The following is a 24,283-nucleotide window of genomic DNA, read 5'->3' on the forward strand; positions in this document are numbered from 1 at the left end:
TATTTCTAACTTTCTTCATGTATTTTATAGGATTAAACTAAATTGTATTTTGCATTATTTATTGCCTAATTTTTAAATGTCTCTATCATAGCCATTGGGAATCTACAGCTTAATATATCAGAGGAAAATATAAAATTTCTAGATATTCTGGCCTAGCAAGAACAAAGAGAGAATACTGTCAATGCTATCAAATCTTCAGATTCCATCCAACTATGGCTACTTAGTATAGCAATGATATTTTAAAATATTTTGAAAACCAAATACCTTCATATCCTGCAAGAAAATATCATACCTTAAAGACAGAGGACCCAATTCTACACTCAGTCGCAGAAGCTTCACTACCATTGAATTCATTTGTGAACACCACGTAAGGGAATGCAGAATTTAGCTCAATGTGCTTTCTAATTACAAATGGAAACAATCAATATTTTACTTTTTGTAGCAATATAATATATTTTGATGAACTTGATATATAATCCTGACATTGATAAGAATATGTGAATGTCTACAGTATCAATATATGAACCGATAGGAAAGTGAGATCAAATCATGCCCTAATCTAATTTACACCTGTGTAAATGCAGAGCCAACTCTAATTACTCTATATTACAGTGGCATAAGTAAGAAAAAATCCTACCCTATTCTATTTCGGTATTTCTAAAGTATTCATAGATTCATAGCGTATAATGCCAGAAGAAACCATTAGATCATCTAGTCTGAACTCCTGTATATATCACAGGCCCTTAAATTTCACACAGTTACCCTTGCATTGAGCACAATAATTTGTGTTTGACTAAAGGATAACTTGTGATTGCCTAAAGCATATCTTCCAGAAAGGCATCCAGCTTTGATTTAAAGATCTCAAGACATGGAGAATCTACCACTTCCCTTGGTAGTTTGTTCCAAAGGTTAATTACCCTCATTGATAAAAATTTGTGATTTATTTCCAATTTGAATTTATTCGGTTTCCGCTTCCAAGTAATGGTTCTGTAGAGGGGTATTTTAACAAACAACCAGGTACCTAAGCCACTGCCAACTATTGGGATGGTCTCTCAATTATTTTGCTTATTGCTAGGAATAGTTATTTAGTGGATCTTTGCAGTAACTTAGCTTAGTTAAGGGGAAGGCAGAAGTGAGGGGTGAACCTGACGCTCTGCACCCTTTTCTTGGAGTGCAGGGGTGAAAGTCTGTGAAAAACAGGCAGCCTAGAAATATATACACCTGCCAGACTAATTGACCCAAAAACCACAACACCACATCCTGTTTTTGGCAAACCTTGCAACCTTTGCTTTTGCTCCATTTGATCAGCTATGCAATACTTTAGATTGACATGTTTTTTCTAATTTGAGAGGTATAAAAGGAAACTGGGAGTCCGGGTCAAACGGATCGCTTTGTAGACACATCAAGATCTCCAGCCACAGATGGACAGCTGGCCAGTGGAACGCTACAGCTGAAATCACCCAAAAACCACTCCAAACTCCTGAGGGGTAATCCTAAGGGATATTTTGCAGTTTGGGGTGCTCTATAACTTATTGTATTTGTGCATGCTTGAGACTAGATAAAGCAGTGACTAAGGAGATGCATTCTGTTGGAGGTGCAGGGAATTAAAAAGTACTGGCTTTAAGTGAAAGCATGTGGTTTTGATTTGTTTGTGTCAGCCACATAGCAGACAGAAGTGCTGTGTCTCCCTTGGTTTGTCCTGATACCGACTCGCAAAAAGTAAAGTAACAAGAGCTTCAGGTTCACTGTAACACAGGTACAGAGAGCTTCGGGTTTACTGGAACCCCAGGTAACAGTTCTTGTTATACCTTTCTCCACTAGATTAAAGAGTCCTTTATTATCTGGTATTTTTTTCCCCAGTGAAAGTACTCACACCCTGTAATCAAGTTGCCTCTAAATCTTCTTGTTGATAAGCTAAACAGACTGACCTTTTTAAGTCTTTCATTGCAAAGAATTTTCTCCAACTCTTGGATTACTTTTCTGGCTCTTTACTGCACCCTCTCCAGTTTCTCAATTATTTTTTGAAAATATAGACACCAAAACTGTACACACTATTCTGGTATCAGTCTCACCAACACCATATACAGTGGTAAATTCACCTCCCTACTCATATTCACCACTTCCCTGTTCATACAGTTAAGGATTGCATTAGCCCTTTTTGCCACAGCACCACACTAAGAACTCATGGTCAGCTGCTTATTCACTATGACCCCTCGAACTTTTTCAGAATCACTATTTTCCAGGATATAGACCCCCCATTCTCTAGGTATGGCCTGCATTCCTTCTCCCTAGATGTATAACTGTGCATTTGACTATATTAAAATATGTTTTCCTTGAATGAGCTCAGATTACCATGCAATCTAGATCACTCTGTTTGGCTGCCTTGTCCTCATCATTATTTACATTTTACCCATCTTTGAGATATTGCACTGTTTTCAGTCCCAGGGAATTTCTTTATTTCCATGTTAATGTTTCAAATCAATTATGCACTTTATGGCAAAGGCCAGGAAACTTAGGGTGGCTTTAGACTTCGCAAAAGAAGAACAGGAAGAACTGTAAGATGCCAATATGACTTCATCAAGAGCTCTAAAATTACCTGAAAAATCAAAAAGGACTATTACAAAAAGTGGAAACATGGAAGAATCGCTAAGGAGGAATATAAAAGAATAGCAAGAGCATGTAGGGACAAGATCAGAAAAGCTAAGACACAAAATGAGTTACACATAGCAAGGGACATAAAAGGCAGTAAGAAGAGGTTCTTTACCAACATTAGGAGCAAGAGAAAGATGATTGAAAACATAGGTCTTCTAGTTAGCAGGGAAATAGAGCCAATAACAGATGATATCAAGAAGGATGAGTTGTTTAATGCCTATTTTGCTTCACTCTTCACTAAAAAGGTTAATGATACTCAACACAATTAATATTAACAACACGTGGAAGGAACACAAGCCAAAATAGGGAAAGAACAGTTTAAAAAATATTTCGATAAGGTAGATGTATTCAAGTCAGCAGGGCCTGATGAAATTCACCTAGGGTATTTAAGGAACTAGCTGACGCAATCTCCAAACTGTTAGAAAATATCTTCAAGACGACAGGCAAGGTCCCAGAAGACTGAAGGGCAAAAACAGTACTTATCTTTAAAAAAGGAAACAATGAGAATGGAAACCTGTCTTTTTTAAAAAAAAAAAACAAAAAAAAAAACCCTTTTTCTCTTATACCAGCTTTTCTAAACCTTTTATAATTTGTGTTGCTTTCCTTTGGCCTCTCTCCAATTTGTCCACATCTTTCCTAAAGCATGGCACCCAAAATTGGACACAGTACTCCAGCGCCAAGTAAAACAGGACAATTACCTCCCACGTTTTATGCAGGACACTCCCGTTAATACACACCATAATGTTAGCATTTTTCCACAATTGTATCACATTGTTGGCTGATAATTAAGTTGTGATCCACTATAACCCATTGATCCTTTTCAACAATAATACTACCTAGCTAGTTATTCCCCATTTTGTAGTTGTGCATTTGATTTTTCCTTCCTAAGTGAAGTACTTTACACTTGTCTTTATTTAATTTCATCTTATTGATTTAAGACCAGTTCTTCAATTTGTCCAGGTTGTTTTGAATTCTAATCCTGTCCTCCAAAATGCTTGCAACCCCTTTCAGCTTGGTGTCACCTGCAAATTTTTAAGCATACTGTCCTCTCCATTATCCAAGTCTTTAATGAAATATTGAATAGTAGTGGACCCAGGACTAACCCCACGTGGAACCCCACGAGATACACCCTCTCAGTTTGACAGTGAACCATTGACAACTACTCTTTGAGTACAGTCTTTCAACCAGTTCTGTTCCCACCATATAATAATTTAATCTAGACCACATTTCCCTCCTTTGCTTATGAGAATGTCTTGTGGGACTGTGTCACAAACGTTACTAAAGTTAAAATATATCACATTTATTGCTTCCCCCATCCACTAGGCCAGTAACCATGTCAGAGAATGAAATTAAGTTGGCATATGTTCTTGATGAATCCATGATGGCTGTTCCTTAAAACAATATTATCCTCATGGTGCTTACAAACTGATTGTTTAATAGTTTGCTCCGGTATCTTTTCAGGGGAAATCTGATAGTCTTTATATTTGTTAAAGGCAGTTATAAAGAGGACTGTGATCCGTTGTTCTCCATATCCACTGAAGATAGGACAAGAAGTTATCGGCTTTATCTGGAACAAGGGACATTCAGCTTAGATATTAGGAAAAACTAACTATCAGTGTAGTTAAGCGCAGGAATAGGCTTCCAAGGGAGGTTGTAGAATCCCATCAGAGGTTTTTAAGTACAAGTTGGACAAACACCTATCACAGATTATCTAAGTTTACTTGGTCCTACCTCAGCACCGGGGGCTGAACTTGATGACTCCTGAAGGTCTCTTCCAGCCCTACATATCTATGATTTCACTGTCAATCAGATCTTTAGCTTCAAACAAATGGCTGAATTTAATAAGTACATGCAGCAATCTTTTACAGACTTCCATGAGGCCTTTGATTCAGTGCACTGACCAAGTTTCTGGGATCTGATGAGGCAACTCCAGGTCCCTGAGATTATGATGTCATTGATAGAAGATCTCTGCAGTAGAATGGAAAGGTGTGTTTAACTCGATGGCAGATACATAGCATAATAAATTCTCCAGGAATTTGGCTAGGCTGTGTTTTGTTCAATATCAGCACTGATTGGTTAGTTGGTGTCAAGGTTCCTCCCCCACTCTGAACTCTAGGGTACAGATGTGGGGACCTGCATGAAAAACCTCCTAAGCTTATCTTTACCAGCTTAGGTCAAAACTTCCCCAAGGTACAAAATATTCCACCCGTCGTCCTTGGATTGGCCGCTACCACCACCAAACTAATACTGGTTACTGGGGAAGAGCTGTTTGGACGCGTCTTTCCCCCCAAAATACTTCCCAAAACCTTGCACCCCACTTCCTGGACAAGGTTTGGTAAAAAGCCTCACCAATTTGCTTAGGTGACTACAGACCCAGACCCTTGGATCTTAAGAACAATGAACAATCCTCCCAACACTTGCACCCCCCCTTTCCTGGGAAATGTTGGATAAAAAGCCTCACCAATTTGCATAGGTGACCACAGACCCAAATCCTTGGATCTGAGAACAATGAAAAAACATTCCGTTTTCTTACAAGAAGACTTTTAATAAAAATAGAAGTAAATAAAAATAAAGAAATTCCCCCTGTAAAATCAGGATGGTAGATACCTTACAGGGTAATTAGATTCAAAACATAAAGAACCCCTCTAAGCAAAAACCTTAAGTTACAAAAAAGATACACAGACAGAAATAGTTATTCTATTCAGCACAGTTCTTTTCTCAGCCATTTAAAGAAATCATAATCTAACACGTACCTAGCTAGATTACTTACTAAAAGTTCTAAGACTCCATTCCTGGTCTATCCCCGGCAAAGACAGAATATAGACAGACCCACAGACCCTTTGTTTCTCTCCCTCCTCCCAGCTTTTGAAAGTATCTTGTCTCCTCATTGGTCATTTTGGTCAGGTGCCAGCGAGGTTACCTTTAGCTTCTTAACCCTTTACAGGTGAGAGGAGCTTTCCCCTGGCCAGGAGGGATTTCAAAGGGTTTTACCCTTCCCTTTATATTTATGACAGTTGGTAAGCCTAAGGAAACACCTATTGGTGGTGCTGAGCTGAATACCATTTTGCTTTTGGATCTTGAATATTCTGAGGACATTATCTGGCTGGCTCTGTTTGGTGAACTGCTGCAGCTGATGGCTGATCCAGTCAGGAGTAGATTCATACATTTCAAGACCAGAATGGACCATTATGATAATCTAATCTGAGCTATTCTCTATTAACAACTGCTTTTTGAGATAAGTCAGTTAGCCACTTCTTAATTCATTTAATGTGTGACAGGGTGATATCCTGTGCAGGGCAAGAAAGTGTTAAAGACCATACTTGGACTCATGTACCATACTCACTGCACCTATCCTGGGTTTGGTCCTAAAAGTAGGGGAAGTCTGGCAGTTAGCCTGGAGGCTGGCTGGGCTGGCAAGAGATGGAAGATTTTCTGACTCCAAATGAAGCCACTCTGGAAACTGAAGAAATATCTATTAGAGATAAAGAATGGACACAAAGTAGAAAATAAAAAAAGAGAAAAGTAAAAGCAGAAACAGATGATGGATGATAATCTCATTAAAATAACAGTGCTGAGGAAGGAAACAAACCAAAATGTCAAAATTGTAAGATCCCTAGACAAAGAAATAAGACGTTAACCCTGTGAAAGTAGCTGATTGGGTTAAAAAGAAGCATAGAGAATATAGTAAGAGCGAGGAGGCTGTGAGGATGGGGATATTTAGTAGAATGTAAAAACGATGAGCAAGTTGATACACTGCTAAAAATTAAAATGCTGTGGAAAATTAAAATAAGTTGCCAGCTACCAAAGTATTTGACTGAAACAAAAAAGGGGTAATACATGGAGTGCCATTATAACTGACCAATGATGAGCTAACTAAAATCACATTTCCTCCCCAACTCTCACAATTTGAATATACAAAACAGACTGTGGGGGAGGGGAATTGTGTGTCTTTAAGTGATGGATTTCCAGCTGTGCATTTTGGGAACTAGTGCATAGCTGTGACATCATCAAAAAGGCCCAAACAATCAAAGTCCCCAGACATTGTCCAATAAAGATTTTGTAGCTGCCCTGGGGCTGGACAGGATCACTCTTGAGGTCCCTTCAAACCATACAATATTATGATTCTATAAGAAGAAGGAGTACCTTTTATGTCTAAACCACATAGATGTGCAAAGAGAGAGAGAGAGAGAGAGAGTTTTGTTGTTGCTCTAACTGTTTGATATCAATCCTAGCTCAAAGCGATACCAAAAATCTGGAAAATGTGCATCCTGAAAATCTGATATTTCACAATAAACATCAATTTTCGATAATCTCTTAAAATTTGCTATTCTGACCTTTGTATATATTGCAATTTGTCTGAGACAACATTAAGTTTGGGTTGGGGAACACTGAGAACTGAACAGACTCTTACCTGCTCATGTCCAGACTTTCTAAGGTTTGGGGGTTTTAAAAGGTGTGCAATTTTTGTAAATCAAATATAATATTGTTTTCTGGGTATTAGCTGAATTCCATTGAATCACCTTAACTCTTTTTTAAGAAATTCTATTCTTGACTCTAAGATTTCATTATACTGACTATATATCTATTGTGTGCTGAATTGTACTGTCATCCTTTTAAAAAAAAAAAACCAAGAGGGAGCCTTTTCTTAAGATCACTAAAAATATAATTTTCTTCTTTTTCATTATCCTAGACATGAGAGAGAGACATAGATTCTACTCTTATATCTGGCCTCTTCTGCTGTCTTGAGAAATCAGACACGAGAAATCCCTAACATACAGAGAAAAATACACTAAAATCACCACTGAGCACTCCTTATGAAATGGTACAAAGGAAGACAAACATTGTTTTTATTTTTACAAAATGATTACTGCTCCTGGTTTTAAAAAAAACCGAGGAAGTGGATGTGAATATTTTTATCTCAACTGGAACACATTTAAGAGTATTTTCTTCCAGTCATGACTGATGAAGTGGAGACATGAAAGCAAAAACTAAACACACTAAAGGCCACAGTCTTTTTTCACAAGTAAATAATGAGCAGTTTCCTTTACTATTTGCTGTTTTATGGTCCCACAGTAGCAGCTTTATGCCATAGTGTCAGCTGTATAAGCATTTTCATTCGATGCTGATATATTCAGGTGCTTATAACTTCCTTGAAAAATTACACCTTGGGATTCAAACTTATAAAGACTATGCCCAACCAAAAGGTGATTTTTAAAAAAATGTTGACTTATCCAAATATGAAAAAATGGTTTACTTCATGTTACACAATAGTTTGTTTTTTGTTCATAGAAGGGATAGACACTGTTTCTCTTAAGTGGTCCAATTTCTCTCTAAAGTGAACCAAAGGGTAGAATCGGGCAATTGCTGATCTACTTAGAGGGTTTTCTCATGTTGCAGTATATCACAGGGTTATATTCCTTCTTTCCTGTTCAAAATTTATATGTTTCAGAGTAGCAGCCGTGTTAGTCTGTATTCGCAAAAAGAAAAGGAGTACTTGTGGCACCTTAGAGACTAACCAATTTATTTGAGCATAAGCTTTCGTGAGCTACAGCTCACTTCATCGGATGTGAAGTGAGCTGTAGCTCACGAAAGCTTATGCTCAAATAAATTGGTTAGTCTCTAAGGTGCCACAAGTACTCCTTTTCTTTTTGCCAACATTTATATGAGGATGTAAGGGGAGATAGGGAGTACATTGTGGAATTAAGTATCTTCAATACATAGTGAAGATACACACCCATCAGATAGAACAGTGCAGATTATCAGGCAAGATCAGGGCTTGGATGCAAGTTAGCTGAAGAGAAGTCAGGTTGTGAAAACCCTGGATTTGGGGGTAAGAAGGGATTTGAACTTTAGGGCACAGAAGTATTCACAGTAAAACATATCTGAACTTTTTTTATACTAGAAACATTAGGCCTTAATTTCAGACTGTGAATGGAAGTTTCCACTATTCTAAAATGTTAAAAGGAAACTGATGTGATCATCATGGTTCTGTTTACACCTATTACACAACAATATTTTAAAAAAATAAAAAAACTGCTCTGTATATGCACCTAGAGCCTGCCTAGAGCGTGCCCTGTAATATGGAATATATAAACAGGAGAAAACAGTTGCCAGGCTGCAGTCACAAAACCAGCACCCGGCATTTGGTGTATCGTTGCCAAACATTTTAAAATTAATATGTAAAAGATTCGCTATGCAGCCAATCATAAGTAAATGTCATAAGACCTGATAATAATCTGACTACATCAATGGAATGACTCCCATTGACTGCAATGGTTTTTAAATCAGATCCTTAAGCCACAGAATGATAACTATTTGCAGGTTCTGATTCTCTCTTGAATTACTTCTCTGTTAAGGGTTCTTCCATTATTAAACAATACAGATTTAAAAGGCATTTTTATAAAAATATAGAGTACACACTTATCCGCAGTAATTTGTAAAATTAAAAAAATATTTTATAAGTTTCATGGTGGTAACAATTTGAATTAGGTTGTATCTTCCATGTTCCACAGAGCAAGAAAACTGTTTAGCTTCTCCTTGGGGGCTTTACCACCATAATGCTCATTAGACACAATCGAGAAGTGATAAGTCCTCTCCACTACTAGATACTTCTCTACTATAACAATGCAAGTCCTGGAAGAACTGAAAACTGAAGTGAAAATTTAGTGTATACTAAAAGAACTGAAGTGAGAAGTGTAAAAGTCTAACAGGGGTAGAGCTACTGCAAGTCCTAGACAGGAATAGAATGGAGGCCTACACAAGTGACATTGCTTTCAGGATAAAGCCCACAAGAGAAGAAATGTTTTAATTTTGTTATTTTCATTATTGTCCAATGCATATTATGAAATATTAAACCACCTGAATCTGATGCAAATTTGTATCTAATAAAGTCCCACACATCTACATCTAGGAACTTTGTAGGTAGATATGGAAATACAGAATGCTCTGACCATGAACATCTCATTTTAGAATACATTTATTTCTATGGTGTTTTGAGGTTATTTCTATATTTAGCTGTTATTTGCAGCTTGAACATAGGGATAGAATCACTCAGCTGTGCTTTGAAGTCCTGAAACCCAACATACTTATAATATAAAGAGAAATAATCCTGGAATAAGGTATAAACTTTTATATAAAAGACTCCTATTTTAACCCATTGATTACTGTATGATTAATAATACACTTCATGATAAATAACAGAGCCATAACATATTAAATGTTTACTTTTCTGGCACACTGATGTGCACACAAAAATTCTTGATTAAAGCTATTTTTCAAATCCTTTGTGATGCAAAAAGTGTCAGGTGACAACCACTTCACTGTACATAGCAATAGTCTCTGCAGACTCAAACAATATGTTCATAGTTGCTTGTGTTATGGAGCTTTAATGGCATCTGTCTGACTTGATTTATGTTGCCTCTAGTCTGGAGTGAAACAGAAAGTTCCTTCTGATGACAGCCACTACTCCCTAAATCAGACCAAGAAATCAGAACAGCACATCCATCAACATGAACAATTAACTTCAAAATCAATTGCTTATTAATGGATAACATAGAATATATTGCACCCAAAGGAGTGACAACTGAGGTCCAGTTCTGTCAGGCTGTAATAAACCTTCTGCTAAAAAAAATAATAAATGAAAACAGGTAATGTCTAACGGACTTGTACAAGACATTTACATCTATAAACAAGAATATGCTTGATATTTCTTTATTTCAATTAGCTTTATTTACAACACAGCATTACCATAGTGTAATTATAGTATTAGAAGTGCTATGAATGACCTGAAATATGTAGAATTCCAAAGAAAGAAAGCTCAGTGAAGATGTAATATTAATGTTAAGAAATCGAGAAATTAAAAAGTCTATAAATGCAGGATCGAAGATGAAAGCTCCCTAACTCCACAACAATGGGAAAGACTTCAATAGGCACTGAATCAGATCCACAGAGACCTTCAATTTTTAAGATCTTGTATTGATTTATTTAGACAGTAAAGCTAAGGAATTCAATTTACCTACCTACAGAATGATAAGCTGAGACATGCCTGCCTAGATGGGAACCCGTGGTTCCAGGACTCTCTGGCCTTCAGCATGAGCAGAAAGCTGCTCCCTGCCTTCTTACACTCACAAAGTGCTGTGACTCAAATCCTATCTTCAAGTCAGAGCCTCTAAAAAAAATTGCCTTTCTGGGTGAAACCCTGGCCCCACTGAAGTCAATGGGAGTTTTGCCATTGACTTCAATAAGGCCAGGATTTCACCTGTTTTTCAAAATTAGGATGATTTCCCCAGACTACCTCACAGACCTTCTTCCTCTACTCAGCTCCCAGGTACTAACAGCTATCTAGTACCACTCACCTTTATTTGCTTTCACACAAACATGCTGTTGCTGGTACAAGAGCTTTCTCAACTGCTATTCCTGTCATTAGCAACAGCTGATCTGTATCTCTTCAGAAATCATCAGAACTCCATTTGGTTTGATTTTCCCCTTTGCTTAAGTCTCCTTTTATTACTGCTTTCTGTATTTTTTTTTTTTTTTTGCCATACATGGCTGAATTTTCAAAGTGCACACACACACAACCAGCATTGTACATACACACATACAAAAGCAACTACTGCAAATAGTTGTACTCAATTACACAATAGCAAACTGCAGACATAAGTAGTTCTGCATACAACAGAAGAAATATTTCTGAAAACTTAAATAACAAAGGACATGTCGCCTAACTCTGCATGGCTCTTCTGTCATGAGAATTCGGAGGATGATCTCTGGCTTATTTTCCATTTGATTTAAACCTCAGGCCTTATCTGATCTCACTCTCTCACACCAGTAAAAAGAAAAGGAGTACTTGTGGCACCTTAGCGACTAACCAATTTATTTGAGCATAAGCTTTCATGAGCTACAGCTCACTTCATCGGATGCATACTGTAGAAGGCGTAGATGATCTTTTTATACACACAAAGCATGAAAAAATACCTCCCCCCACCCCACTCTCCTGCTGGTAATAGCTTATCTAAAGTGATCACTCTCCTTACAATGTCTATGATAATCAAGTTGGGCCATTTCCAGCACAAATCCAGGTTTTCTCACACACACACACAAACCCACTCTCCTGCTGGTAATAGCTTATCTAAAGTGACCACTCTCCTTACAATGTGTATGATAATCAAGGTGGGCCACTTCCAGCACAAATCCAGGGTTTAACAAGAACGTCTGAGGGGTGGGGGGCGGGGTAGGAAAAAACAAGGGGAAATAGGTTACCTTGCATAATGACTTATAACTATTTTACATTTGGGGACAATGTATACCTTCAGATCAGCGGCACTGCTATGGGTATCCGCATGGCCCCACAGTATGCCAACATTTTTATGGCTGACTTAGAACAACGCTTCCTCAGCTCTCGTCCCCTAACGCTCCTACTCTACTTGTGCTATATTGATGACATCTTCATCATCTGGACCCATGGAAAAGAAGCCCTTGAGGAATTCCACCATGATTTCAACAATTTCCATCCCACCATCAACCTCAGCCTGGTCCAGTCCACACAAGAGATCCACTTCCTGGACACTACAGTGCTAATAAACAATGGTCACATAAACACCACCCTCTACCGGAAACCTACTGACCACTATTCCTACCTACATGCCTCCAGCTTTCACCCTGACCACACCACACGATCCATCGTCTACAGCCAAGCTCTGCGATACAATCGCATTTGCTCCAATCCCTCAGACAGAGACAAACACCTACAAAATCTCTATCAAGCATTCTTACAACTACAATACCCACCTGCGGAAGTGAAGAAACATATTGATAGAGCCAGAAGAGTTCCCAGAAGTCACCTACTACAGGACAGGCCTAACAAAGAAAATAACAGAACGCCACTAGCCGTCACCTTCAGCCCCCAACTAAAACCCCTCCAACGCATTATTAAGGATCTACAACCTATCCTGAAGGATGACTGAACACACTCACAAATCTTGGGAGACAGGCCAGTCCTTGCCTACAGACAGCCCCCCAACCTGAAGCAAATACTCACCAGCAACCACATACCACACAACAGAACCACTAACCCAGGAACCTATCCTTGCAACAAAGCCCGTTGCCAACTGTGCCCGCATATCTATTCAGGGGACACCATCACAGGGCCTAATAACATCAGCCACACTATCAGAGGCTAGTTCACCTGCACATCCACCAATGTGATATATGCCATCATGTGCCAGCAATGCCCCTCTACCATGTACATTGGTCAAACTGGACAGTCTCTACGTAAAAGAATAAATGGACACAAATCAGATGTCAAGAATTATAACATTCATAAACCAGTCGGAGAACACTTCAATCTCTCTGGTCACGCGATTACAGACATGAAAGTTGCGATATGAAAACAAAAAAAAACTTCAAATCCAGACTCCAGCGAGAAACTGTTGAATTGGAATTCATTTGCAAATTGGATACAATTAACTTAGGTTTGAATAGAGACTGGGAGTGGCTAAGTCATTATGCAAGGTAACCTATTTCCCCTTGTTTTTTCCTACCCCCCCCCTCCCCCAGACGTTCTTGTTAAACCCTGGATTTGTGCTGGAAATGGCCCACCTTGATTATCATAGACATTGTAAGGAGAGTGACCACTTTAGATAAGCTATTACCAGCAGGAGAGTGGGGTGGGGGGAGGTATTTTTTCATGCTTTGTGTGTATAAAAAGATCTTCTACACTTTCCACAGTATGCATCCGATGAAGTGAGCTGTAGCTCACGAAAGCTTATGCTCAAATAAATTGGTTAGTCTCTAAGGTGCCACAAGTCCTCCTTTTCTTTTTGCGAATACAGACTAACACGGCTCTTACTCTGAAACCTCTCACACCAGTGTAATTCCACAAGACTTCATTGGAGTTACTCCTGATTTATACCAATGTGAGCGAGAAGAAACAAGCCTTTTATGTGTTAAAGTCCTAATGAAGGTGCCAGTTGTTTTTTTAATTGCAGAAAGCATAGCTGTTTGATTCAAGGCTCACAGGCTGCATCAAATTCAGGGCTCTGAGAAAAGAGAAAGAAAGCGTCAAGAGAAGTATTACTCTACCACTCTGTGTCCCACTTTAAGCATCTGTTTTACAAAAAACTATCCCCATTTTACAGCAAGATGGAGCTGCAATGATTCCAACTAATGTAGAATGTGTGCAGCTGTCTTTACCACTGTAACAACTTGGTGATAAAAACCCCTGTAGTCAGTGTACACTAGACTAGAGTATACACCAGCGGTAGCACCATTGGAGCTGAATTGTTGCTGAAAAATGAAAAGAATTCCCTAGCATAGGAAAGGCCTAAGAATGCAAGAATCCAGAAACATAACATCACATCAATTTCAGCAAAAAGATGCAGAAGGGGCCACAACTAATTCTGTGTATCAGCCAAGATATTTTCTATTTCTGTATTACATCTGAATGTATTAAACACATACAGAGCAGGGACAAAAAAACTCTCCCTCACCTTTTTTTCTATTGTTAGGCTTCAACTGTATTGCCACTAAATCACTTCAGCTGCTTAGTACATCCTCAGCCCCTTTCAATAACACTGTGAAAACAAAACACAAAGCACTACTGCATACTAAACACTGTCAAAGCTTTCTCACACTAGATAATAAATAACCCCAAATGGTATCTACAAAGGATAAACAATATTGCTTCTATGCTATAATAAAATAAGGTACTGGTAGCATAAGAGTCTAAAAGATTTAGGGAGAAATAAAAAAGGACACATATTCCTATATCCTTCAAACATTAGGGTACAAAAATGAGTTCCTATGCTGTGCTGTATTTATCTTCAAATAGCTTTTTTAAATTCTCTAGCATGGTCCATCCCTGCTTTTTTCCCCCGCTCACACACAAGAAGGTTACTCACCCTGTGCAGTAACTGAGGTTGTTTGAAATGGTTATCCCTGTGGGTGCTCCACTTTAGTTGATTGCACGCCCCTGTGCTTGTTATCTGAGATCTGTAGGAGCAGCACCTGTCTGGGTCGCACATGTGCTGTCCTGATCTCATGCCACCTCAGGCAGTTACATAGCACCGTGCCACCAAACTCCCCTCCGCCCCCTCGGTTCCTTCTCTACCGCAGAGTCTCTAGCATGAAAATTCCAAAGTAGAGGGGAGGAGGGAGGGTAGTGGAGCATCCAAAGGGACAACCATCTCAAAGAACCTCAATTACTGCCAAGGGTGAGTAACTGTCTCTTCTTCTTTGAGGAGTGTCCTGTGGGTGCTCCATGTTAGGTGACAGTAGAGCAGTGCCCATCAGTGGAAGAGAGGGGCTTCGGAGTGGCAATCATTGTGGATGATAAAACTGTAAGTCTCTAGAGCATCTGATGATGAATGCTGTTGCTCTATGGCATAATGTGTGAATGTATGGGCTGGCACCCAGGTTCCTGCTTTTTAGATATCCATAATGGGGACATGGTTGAGGAAGGCTACTGAAGCAGCTAGTGCTCTGGTGGAGTGTGTACAGGTCCCCGGTAGTGGTTGTATCTGTTGTTGATGGTAACAAAAGTCAGTGCAGCTGGAGGTCCATTTTGATAGCCTCTGTTTAGATATGGTGGATGCTTTAGCCCATTCCATTCTGGAAAGAAATAACTGTTGTGATTTTCTAAGAGTCTTTGTTCTCTCCATGTAAAAGGCTAGCACACTTCAGACATCCAGGGTATGGAGTGCTGCTTCTCGTTCATTCTCATGGGGTTTTGAAAAGAACGATGGGACATGAATTGGCTGATTCAGATAGAATGAAGATACAACCTTTCGTAAGAACTTGGGATGTGGTCTTAAGGTAACTTTGTTCTTGAAAAATATTGTATATGGGGGGTGCACCATGAAGGCTCCTATGTCCTCTATCCATCTGGTGGACGTGATGGCGGCAAGGAAGGCCATCTTCATCGAAAGGTGGAGTAGTGAACTAGTGGTTCAAATGGGGTACCATAAGTCCCCATAACACCAGTTTGAGGTCCCATGATGGAGTAGGGGCTCATATTTTGGGGTAAATGTTACAAAGGCTCTTGAGAAAATGCTTGCTAGTTGGGTGAGCGAAGATAGAGAACTCATCCACTTTGAGGTGGAATGCTGTAAGGTGCACTCTAATCAAGCTCTTGGAAAGGCCCGATTTCTTAAGTTCCTATATATAGTCTAGTACCAGTGGCAGAGAAGAGGAAACTGCCATGATTTATCTATTTTGGTACCATATATTGAATCACCCCCATTTGTTCAGGTATATATGTCACATAGTTGGTCTATGACTGTTCAAAAGAATGCTCCTTACTTCCTCTGAACACGTCATTTTGATTTCTCAGAGCCAGGGAATAGCCATGCCTTGAGGTGGAGTTTTGCCAGGTTCAGGTGGTGGACCTTGCCCACATCATGAGAGAGGAGATGAAGTAGAAGAGGAAGAGCGTGTGGTGAGCACATGGTCATCTTTAGGAAGTAAGGAAACCATGTTTGTCTGGGCCACATGGGGGCTATCAAGATTATTCTGGACTTGTCTGTTCTGATCTTTCATATGACCCTCAAAAAGGGGTTGAAAGGTATATAGCAGGGGTATAGCATCCCATTTGATGAGAAAAATGTTGTCCAGGGAACGGGGTACCAGTCCCTCTCTGGAGCAGAATTGTGGGCACTTGGCATTTTGGGTCATTGGAAAAAGGTCTATAGTTGGGAACCCCGCAACTGTTTGAATATATTCCATAGCACGCTAGGGTTCATTTCCCACTCATAGCCCTGGGAAAGTTTTCTGCTTAGTGCATCTGCAGTGATGTTTTGGCATCCTGATAGTAGGAGGCTGAGATGTCAACATTGTGACTGATGCACCAGTTCCATAGTAGCATGGCTTCCATGCATAAGGAGTGTGACCGTTCTCCCCATTGTCAGATTATATAAAACATGCAAGCAATATTGTCTGTGAGGATCTTTATAGTTCTGTCCTTGATCATAGGTAGGAAATGGGAGCATGCATTGCAAACTGCCCGTAGTTCCAGTAGGTTTGTATGTAGAATGGCTTCCAAAAGAGACCAGCAGCCTTGGACTGTGTGATTGCACCAGTGAGCTCCGCAACCTAGTAGGGAAGCATCCAGACTGATTATCATTGCAGGGTTCTGTATAAAGGGAACTTCTGCACCTACATTGTTTGGTTGTGTCCACCAACGTAGAGAGGTTTTTTTTTTTACTTTGGTTGGCATTGTGAGATGTTTGTTTATGCTGTCTCTGTGTGGAACATACAATTTCCAGAGCCAGGCTTGCAAGCATCACATGTAGAGACTGACATATTTGATGACAAATGCCATTGCTTACATGTGGCCCAACAGTTGAAGGCAGGTCCTGGCCAATTTCTGGGGACTGCCTAGTGTTGTGGAGATTAGATTTAGTAAAGTCATAAATTGGTGTCCGGGCAGCGAGGCTGTAAGCCTCCAGAAGGTCAATGTAGGCCCTGCTGAACTTCACTCTCTGCACAGGTATGCATGTTGATTTCTGTGCGTTTATTTGTCGGCCTAAATGTGTGAAAAGAACTACTGTGTTCTGAGTTGTTTATAGTGCCTCTTGTTGAGTTGAAGCTTTGAGTAACCAAACCTCCGAAGAGGGGGATATTATGACATCTTGCCTGCAGAGGTGAGCCACCACCACTAAAATACCCATGGGGCAGTGGACAGTCCAAAATGCAGTACTTTGTACTGAACCTCCTGCATGAGGGATGTATTGTTATAAGAAAATATGCATCCTGGAGGTTGACGGCTGAGAGCCAGTCCCCTCTTTCCAGTTCTGGAATTATGGTTGCTAACGTGACCATACCGAAGTATTGGGTCTTCACAAAATTGGTGAGTCTTCTTCAATTGAGAATAGGTCTCCATTTTCCAGTTTTTTTCTGTGGTAGAAAATAATGTGAGTAGAATCCCTTCCCTCTGTGTTGTGTTGGTTCTACTGCGCTTAGGCATATGAGATAGTTTACCTCCTGTCACAGTAGATGTTCATGAGAGGGGTCCCTAAAGAGGGATGGGGAGGGAGGGTGGGTAGAGGGAATAGAGGTAAATGGGATGGAATAGCCAGTCTCGATGATCTCTAATACCCATTTGGCTGATGTGATGGTCTTCCAGGCTGGGTGGAATGGGGTCTGACAGTCTTGGAATGGATGGGAGGTACTGGGTGTTTCCAGCACTTGAAAATGTGGGCATCTTGGGCTCTCAACCAAGATCTGAAAATTTTTGTCTTGAAGGAGGTTGCGAGCACATCAAAGGCTGGGACCGGAGCTGTCATCATTGTGCAAGTCTCTGCTTACACCTTTGTCATCATATTGTCTCTGGGGTTGTGTATAAGGCACAGACTGGAATCTTTGCACCAAGTAATACTTGCCCTGTTTTTTTCTTATTTGTAGGGTGTATTTATGCCCAAGGATTTCAGAATCGCTCTGGAGTCCTTCAGTGTGTGGACAGACTCATCCGTTTTGGATGTGAACTGCTTGGGGCCTTCAAAAAAGAGATCCTTGATTGTTGATTGTACCACTTTGGGAAATCTGGAGCGATGGAGCCAGGAAACACATCACATGATTACAGCCGTGACAATGGAATGTGCTGCCATGTCTGCTGAGTCCAGAGAGGCTCTCAAAGCTATTCGAATGAGAAGATGGCCCTCCAAGAGGATCACTCTGAATTGCTCCTTTTTGTCTTTAGGCAGAAACTCAGTAAATTCCAATACTTTCAAGTAGTTGGTGTAATTATATTGGCCATTAACGCCTTATAGTTGGTGATCCTAAATTGTAGGGTCGCCGATGAGTAGGCCTTATGAACAAAAAGGTCTAGTCTCTTCCAGTCCATTATATGGGGTGATTCTGGAATGCTGTCTGCCCCTTTCATTCACAGCCTCCACCACAAGGGAGTTTGGTATGGGGTGTGAAAAAAATAATTCCATTCCTTAGAAGGAACATAATATTTTTTCTGCCGGTTTGCAGGTGGGTGGGACTACTGTTGGGGTCTGCCAGATGATTTTGGCCAGGTCCACACGAGCATCATTGATTGGTAGGGAGATTTTAGAAGACGTTGACATCTGTAGTGTGTCCAGCAGTTTATGCTGGGACTCAGCCACTTCCTGTAGTGGTATGTCCAGGGAAGCTGCCACCCCTCTTAAAATGTTCCTGGAATTGTTTGGAATCAACCCTTGTAGTAGGAGGTGGGGGCATGATGGCTTCATCCAGAGAAGAGGATGAGAAGTCGGTTGCTGGTGGAACTTTCTGGTCTGAAGTCTCCTCCAGTTCCCCAACTGCCTCTTCCATGGGTTCAGAGTGTGAAGGGGAATGTCTTGACTTCACCTGGGGTGGATTGGGAGGCTTGTGGTATTGTGCGTGGTCCCAGTAAAGCCACTGTGATGGAAAAGGCATGGGTGGTGGCATCCATGGGTGTCCATACCAGCTCTGAGTTTCAGGTCCAGGGTGATAATCCCGTTGTTGTGATGAACCTAGTCTGGTACTTGCATGGAAAGGTGAGGAGTGGTGGGAGGAGGAGATTTAATAAAGAAGGAGCTGATCTGTGCAGTGTGGTAAATTGATAATACCGAGAGTGTCGGGGTGAGGTTGGTATTGAGAAAAGGAGATTCCGGCATCAAGGAGATGAGGAGATCCTTGTGGCAGAGGAATTGCTGCAGTACTAAGAGCATCAGTACTAAGGAAGGTGTTGTTGATGGTACCAACGTCTGTGCCACAGTTGTCGGTGCCGAGGATCACGTGCTATGTGCTGTGAAGGCAGAAGGTGGCACCACAGCTTGCAGCAGTGCCAAGCTGCTCAGCACCATATGCCTCATTGGCTCCAAGAGTACCAAGGTGGAGGGGTTTGGTTTCCCTTTGTTGCCTTTGTCCAAGACAGCCCACTTAGGATCCTTTGCTCATGCAGTACCCACGGTACCAGATGGTCCCACTACCTCAGAGATGGAAGGTCCTGGTGCGGTGGGTACCGATGGGGTCTGCCAAGTTGGAGAACACTGCTTCTTGGTGGGTTCCCAAGGAAGGGAAGTCAGAGCCCGCTTTTTAGTCAGCTTCTTGGAGTGCTCTTTTGTCTGAGTATGTGGAGGAGAATGTCTGTCAGAGACTGGTGTGGGAAACTGGTGTCCAGGGCGAGTCTGTGATCCTGGCTCAGATGCCTGGCACAGAGACTTCTTCATCATGAGAAGGTTCAGTTGCAGGTCTCTCGCCTTCCTGGTACAGGCTTTCAGATTATGGCAACATGAGCACTTCTGCAGGATGTGTGTCTCTTCAAGGCAGTGGACACACTGTGAATGCCCATCAGAGACTGGAATAGAAAGTCTGCACAAAAGGCAGTGTTTAAAACCCAGGGAGCCAGACATGCCCCTCAGAGAAAGGTTTTCTCCCATAAGGAAGGGTAACTGAGCTATTGTAAAGAGTATTTAACAACTGGAACTTAATTTCCTAATATAAGAGAAAAAAAAGTTGGGATTTTTTGTTGGTTTTTTTAAGATAAGAAGAAAAAAACAAACAGTGAAGGATAAATAACTATAAAACTAGCTATAACTAACTATTAACTTAATAACTAGAGTAAATATTCTAAAGTACAAAGGCGCTGCTAAGTGCTCCGTCTCAAGCCGAGGGCGGTAGACAAGGAAATGAGGGGGGTTGGTTGCACGGCACTATGTAACCACCTGAGGCAGCGCAAGATGGGGAGAGCGAATGTGCGACCCAACCGGGCACTGCTACTACAAATCTCCAATTACAAGCACTGGGGCACGCAATCACCTAAAGCTGAGCACCCACAGGGATACTCCTAGAAGAAGAACCTACAATTCTTCATATTGGAACAAATTTTATATTCTTTTAACAAGGAAGCGATTTTAGCCACAACCCTTGTTACTGTTTTCATTTTTTTCATTCCCTGCTCCTTTCTTATAGCCTGTGTTCATTTTCAAAGTTTTTTTTTTAATTTTACTCCTTTCTCCAATCCTCCCCAACACATTTCCCAGATATACAGAAACTAGTTTTAATGGGCAGAAGCTGAGAAAGAAGTTGTCACATTTTCTGCCATCCAAAAAGGACCCAGAAAGTAAAGAATTTCATCCAAGAACAAAGTTTCTGATTTGTCAGGCATAGAACTCAAGATCAGGAAAGGCTAATTTCTGGAATGCAAAGTGAGGCCACTCTGCTCAATTTCAAACTAAAGAGAATTCAGTGAAATTTGGCAAAACATATTTATCCAGTCCCAATTTAAAGTATTTTTATTTTAATTGCTTGAGACATAGACTTACATGACCTGCATCCTAACACCCTTGCACTCAGGGATTCACCTCATTAAATTATGGCTGCCATTTTGAGTTTAAATTGAGAAGAATTGAGTCTTTGTGGCTATTTTAAATGTTTTTAAAACAATGTCAATTAAAAATACATATTTGAATATATGCATTTTACTTTAAATCTAAAGCTTTAAAATACTTTAAAGGACTAGTGGAAGTTGCTCCTTCTGAGTATTTGACAGGTACTGCAGTACACCAGGATACCTTATGGCAGTAGTCTATGATCCACAAAATGGCCAAAAATTAATCCTACAAAACAATGGGAGGTTTTTGGGTGCCGGGAAGATTGGTGAAGGCTTGTGGGTTTTCCTTAAACCAGTTCCACAGCCTCTAGCAGCATCCTTTCCCCAGTCCCAGAGTATAGTACGGTGGGGACATAGGAAAGGAAAGGAAGGACGAGAGCTTCACTATAATGGTTAGTGGCAGGAGGTGGAAGAGCAGGAGCAGGGGAAACCTATTGTTTCTTTATTCTTCTCCCCTGGCTGTAGTGATTGCTGGATTCTGCCAAATTTTAATTTTCTGTCATTGAGACCCTGCAAGCACCACTTTGTAACCCATTTGAGGGTCTCACTGCAAGAACAGAGAAACAACCTACAGGTTGATCACAATTATGCTATGCTTTTCTGTTGAACAGACTCAGTGTATTTCTAGCTCAGATTCCCTACATTGTTTTGTCAACAAGTGAGGGGGAAAACAAATCCAATAAACTACAGTACCCATCAGCATCTCTTAAAACCCCTACTGTTTCCTTTACTGAAACATTCTTCCTTATGCACTTCAAAGTTAGTACTTTACTTAGAGACAAACTGGCCAAGTGTTACGAATATGAATTATTTTGAAATTGGCATAATCTGCTGGAGAATGTACATCTGATTCTACATATTCATATTTAAATAAAAACCTCACACCACACTATGGCTAAACATTTTTAAAAAACAAAACCACTAGTGATTTCCCAGAGCAGAAAGGACTGGGAATACTGTGGAAGTAGTGCACTTGGATCCAGGGGGAGATAGCACCCCTCCTGCTGACCCAGTGGTGGTACTGACAATTAATTGGGGGAAATAGACAGCGTCTCCCAGGAGGCACCAAAAGAGCAATTTCTGTGCTTTGCTATTCCATGCTCTAGGAAGAGATTAGAAACCATGAAGTGTAAAAATAATTAAGTTATAAAAAGTACTTGACAGTTGAATCCTGTATATAACTCCCTTGGAGATTCTTAGTATCTCAAGCACTATAATACACACATATTTGATTATTGATCCTAAAACACAATCAAGACACTCAAAAGGGAAAACAAAGTATAACATTTTTAAAGCAATTCATCTTATATTTTGAATGAAATATTTTCTAGGCTTAAAATGTCACTCTGTCTCATTCATATCCATGGGGATCAATGAATAATGGCACTGATACAGGCATATGTTATTCTTATACTCATCAAGTAGGATTTCAGAAGGGTCCCTTCAGATTAATAGATGTTCACAGTAGGCTGCAAATCAAATCATTACTTCCTGCTCAGAATGCCTCAGAGTAGCTCCATACCGACACTCATAATGAATAGGGAATAAGACCACAAAAATTGCTGTTTAGCAATTCCTAGCTCCTTAGGTACTACAACTGTGAACAGGAAAAACAGGGGCACCCTCCAGAGGAGGGAGAATTGTCTATAAAGGCCTTTGTCAGTTTGTGCCTCACATGAGGGATGTAGACCCATTAATAGTAGTTTATTAGATGCTATTTTAATCTCTCACACCATGAAGCACAAGAAGATGGTAGAAGAATCCAATAGTAGCTGCCACAACATCATGCTGATTTTCATTAAATTTGTTGAAAGGGGACTCAGCATGGAATTATTAAACTACTTCAATGGCAAACGACTAAAATGGCTCATCTATTTATAGCCATCATACTCAATCTTTATTATTTGTATAGTGACACCTGCTAGTGCTGTTATAGTTAGGGTGCTGTCAGCCTCTCTTCTATAATTCATGTTTCTCACAGTCTTCTATAGCTGTGATAAAAACTTTCACTTGGCTGGAACTGGACAATAATAAGTATTCAGAAAATGTTTTAAGAAAATAAAACTGAAGAAAGTACAGTAGAGGTACTTTCTTGTATTCCTTGCACATCCAAAACTGACATCAGCCCTCACTATTTTCAAATTGCTTTTTGTATTTCAACAACTCAGATATAAATATGCTTTTTAAAATGCAAATTTACAGGCTGGTAGGCTTCATAATATGCTAGAATCTTCTGGGATTTTTTAGAATATATTTATAAATAGCTAAGTTATAAACATGGAAGTGTCTATTTTTGCTGAAGTCATTATGACACAAGTTCTAAGCACCAGCACTGCTATCATAGAAAATTCAGCTCATCCATATCTGAGTGGGATGGAGGTTGCCTGTGATAACAGCACTATCTGGAGAAAGAAGATTAGTAAGTGCCACTGTGGCACCTTAGTGTATCTGAAAGGTTTGAGTGACTCTAAACATTGATGACACGAAATAGCATCACAGAACTATGTACATTCTTAATGCTCTGCTGTCTTAGAGTCTGCACTGTGAATATAGATGTAGCCAATATTTTAAAATTATCTGTGGCTCATACATATTTGAGTTATATGGTAACAATCCTAGGCCAAATTTTACCCTCAGAGATGCACACACTACTCCTGTCTACTTCGGTGGGAATTTCACACATCTGCAGCCCAGGGCAGAATTTGACCTTATATCAGTTTTATACTATACATTTATTTATTGATTGAGATTTTCAATTTATACAAACTCCATACCAAAGGGAGCACATCCACAACTCCAGGCACCCTTGACATACATTTAAAGTCACAAGAAAACAGAAGCTACAAAGTAAAAATCAAAGCAACAGCACTTCCTTTCCTTCGCTAACATGAATCATCTGATCACCAATTCTGTGATCAATACAGTTTAAAATCACCACCACATTTTCCCGGCACACAAATCCCCTCCGTCAAATACTTAAGCCCTTTGCTCTGGTTGCTCAAATAAATGGGTATGGCACCATGCCCAGAAGATCAACACATTTGACTACTTCAGACCTTGAGAGGCAGAGCATTCCAAAGGAAAGGTGCCCTTACAGAAAAAAAAAAATCTACCAGCAGCCCCCTTCTTTGTATAAGGGACATTAAGCTCAAGAGCCTCTGCTGAACACAACTGTGGGCATTTGACATCAAAAGAGAGGTGGTCTTGAGGGTAGACAGGTGTGAATCCCTGTTTGGAACATGAAAGCGTTCAAAAAAAGACTGTTTCCATTTGGAACATGTATAAATCACCATTTCT

General features: G+C 40.1%; 1 protein-coding gene across 2 annotated transcripts in view; it reads right to left on the bottom strand.

The window, feature by feature from the left end:
• The window catches only part of STPG2 (sperm tail PG-rich repeat containing 2), a 410,524-nt gene that overhangs the window by 246,308 nt on the left and 139,933 nt on the right, over positions 1 to 24,283 (bottom strand). Inside the window, exon 12 of one of the 2 annotated variants that reach the window (XM_084625501.1) lies at positions 5,996 to 6,124. The exons of the other annotated variant lie outside the window; for it this stretch is intronic. Coding sequence (XP_084481627.1) covers positions 5,996 to 6,124 — 129 coding nt within the window. The remainder of the gene's footprint in view (positions 1 to 5,995; positions 6,125 to 24,283) is intronic. 2 annotated transcript variants of the gene reach the window in all.

This window comes from Lepidochelys olivacea (genome assembly GCF_965140295.1).
Source record: "Lepidochelys olivacea isolate rLepOli2 genome assembly, chromosome: 4".
Taxonomy (NCBI): Eukaryota; Metazoa; Chordata; order Testudines; family Cheloniidae; genus Lepidochelys; species Lepidochelys olivacea.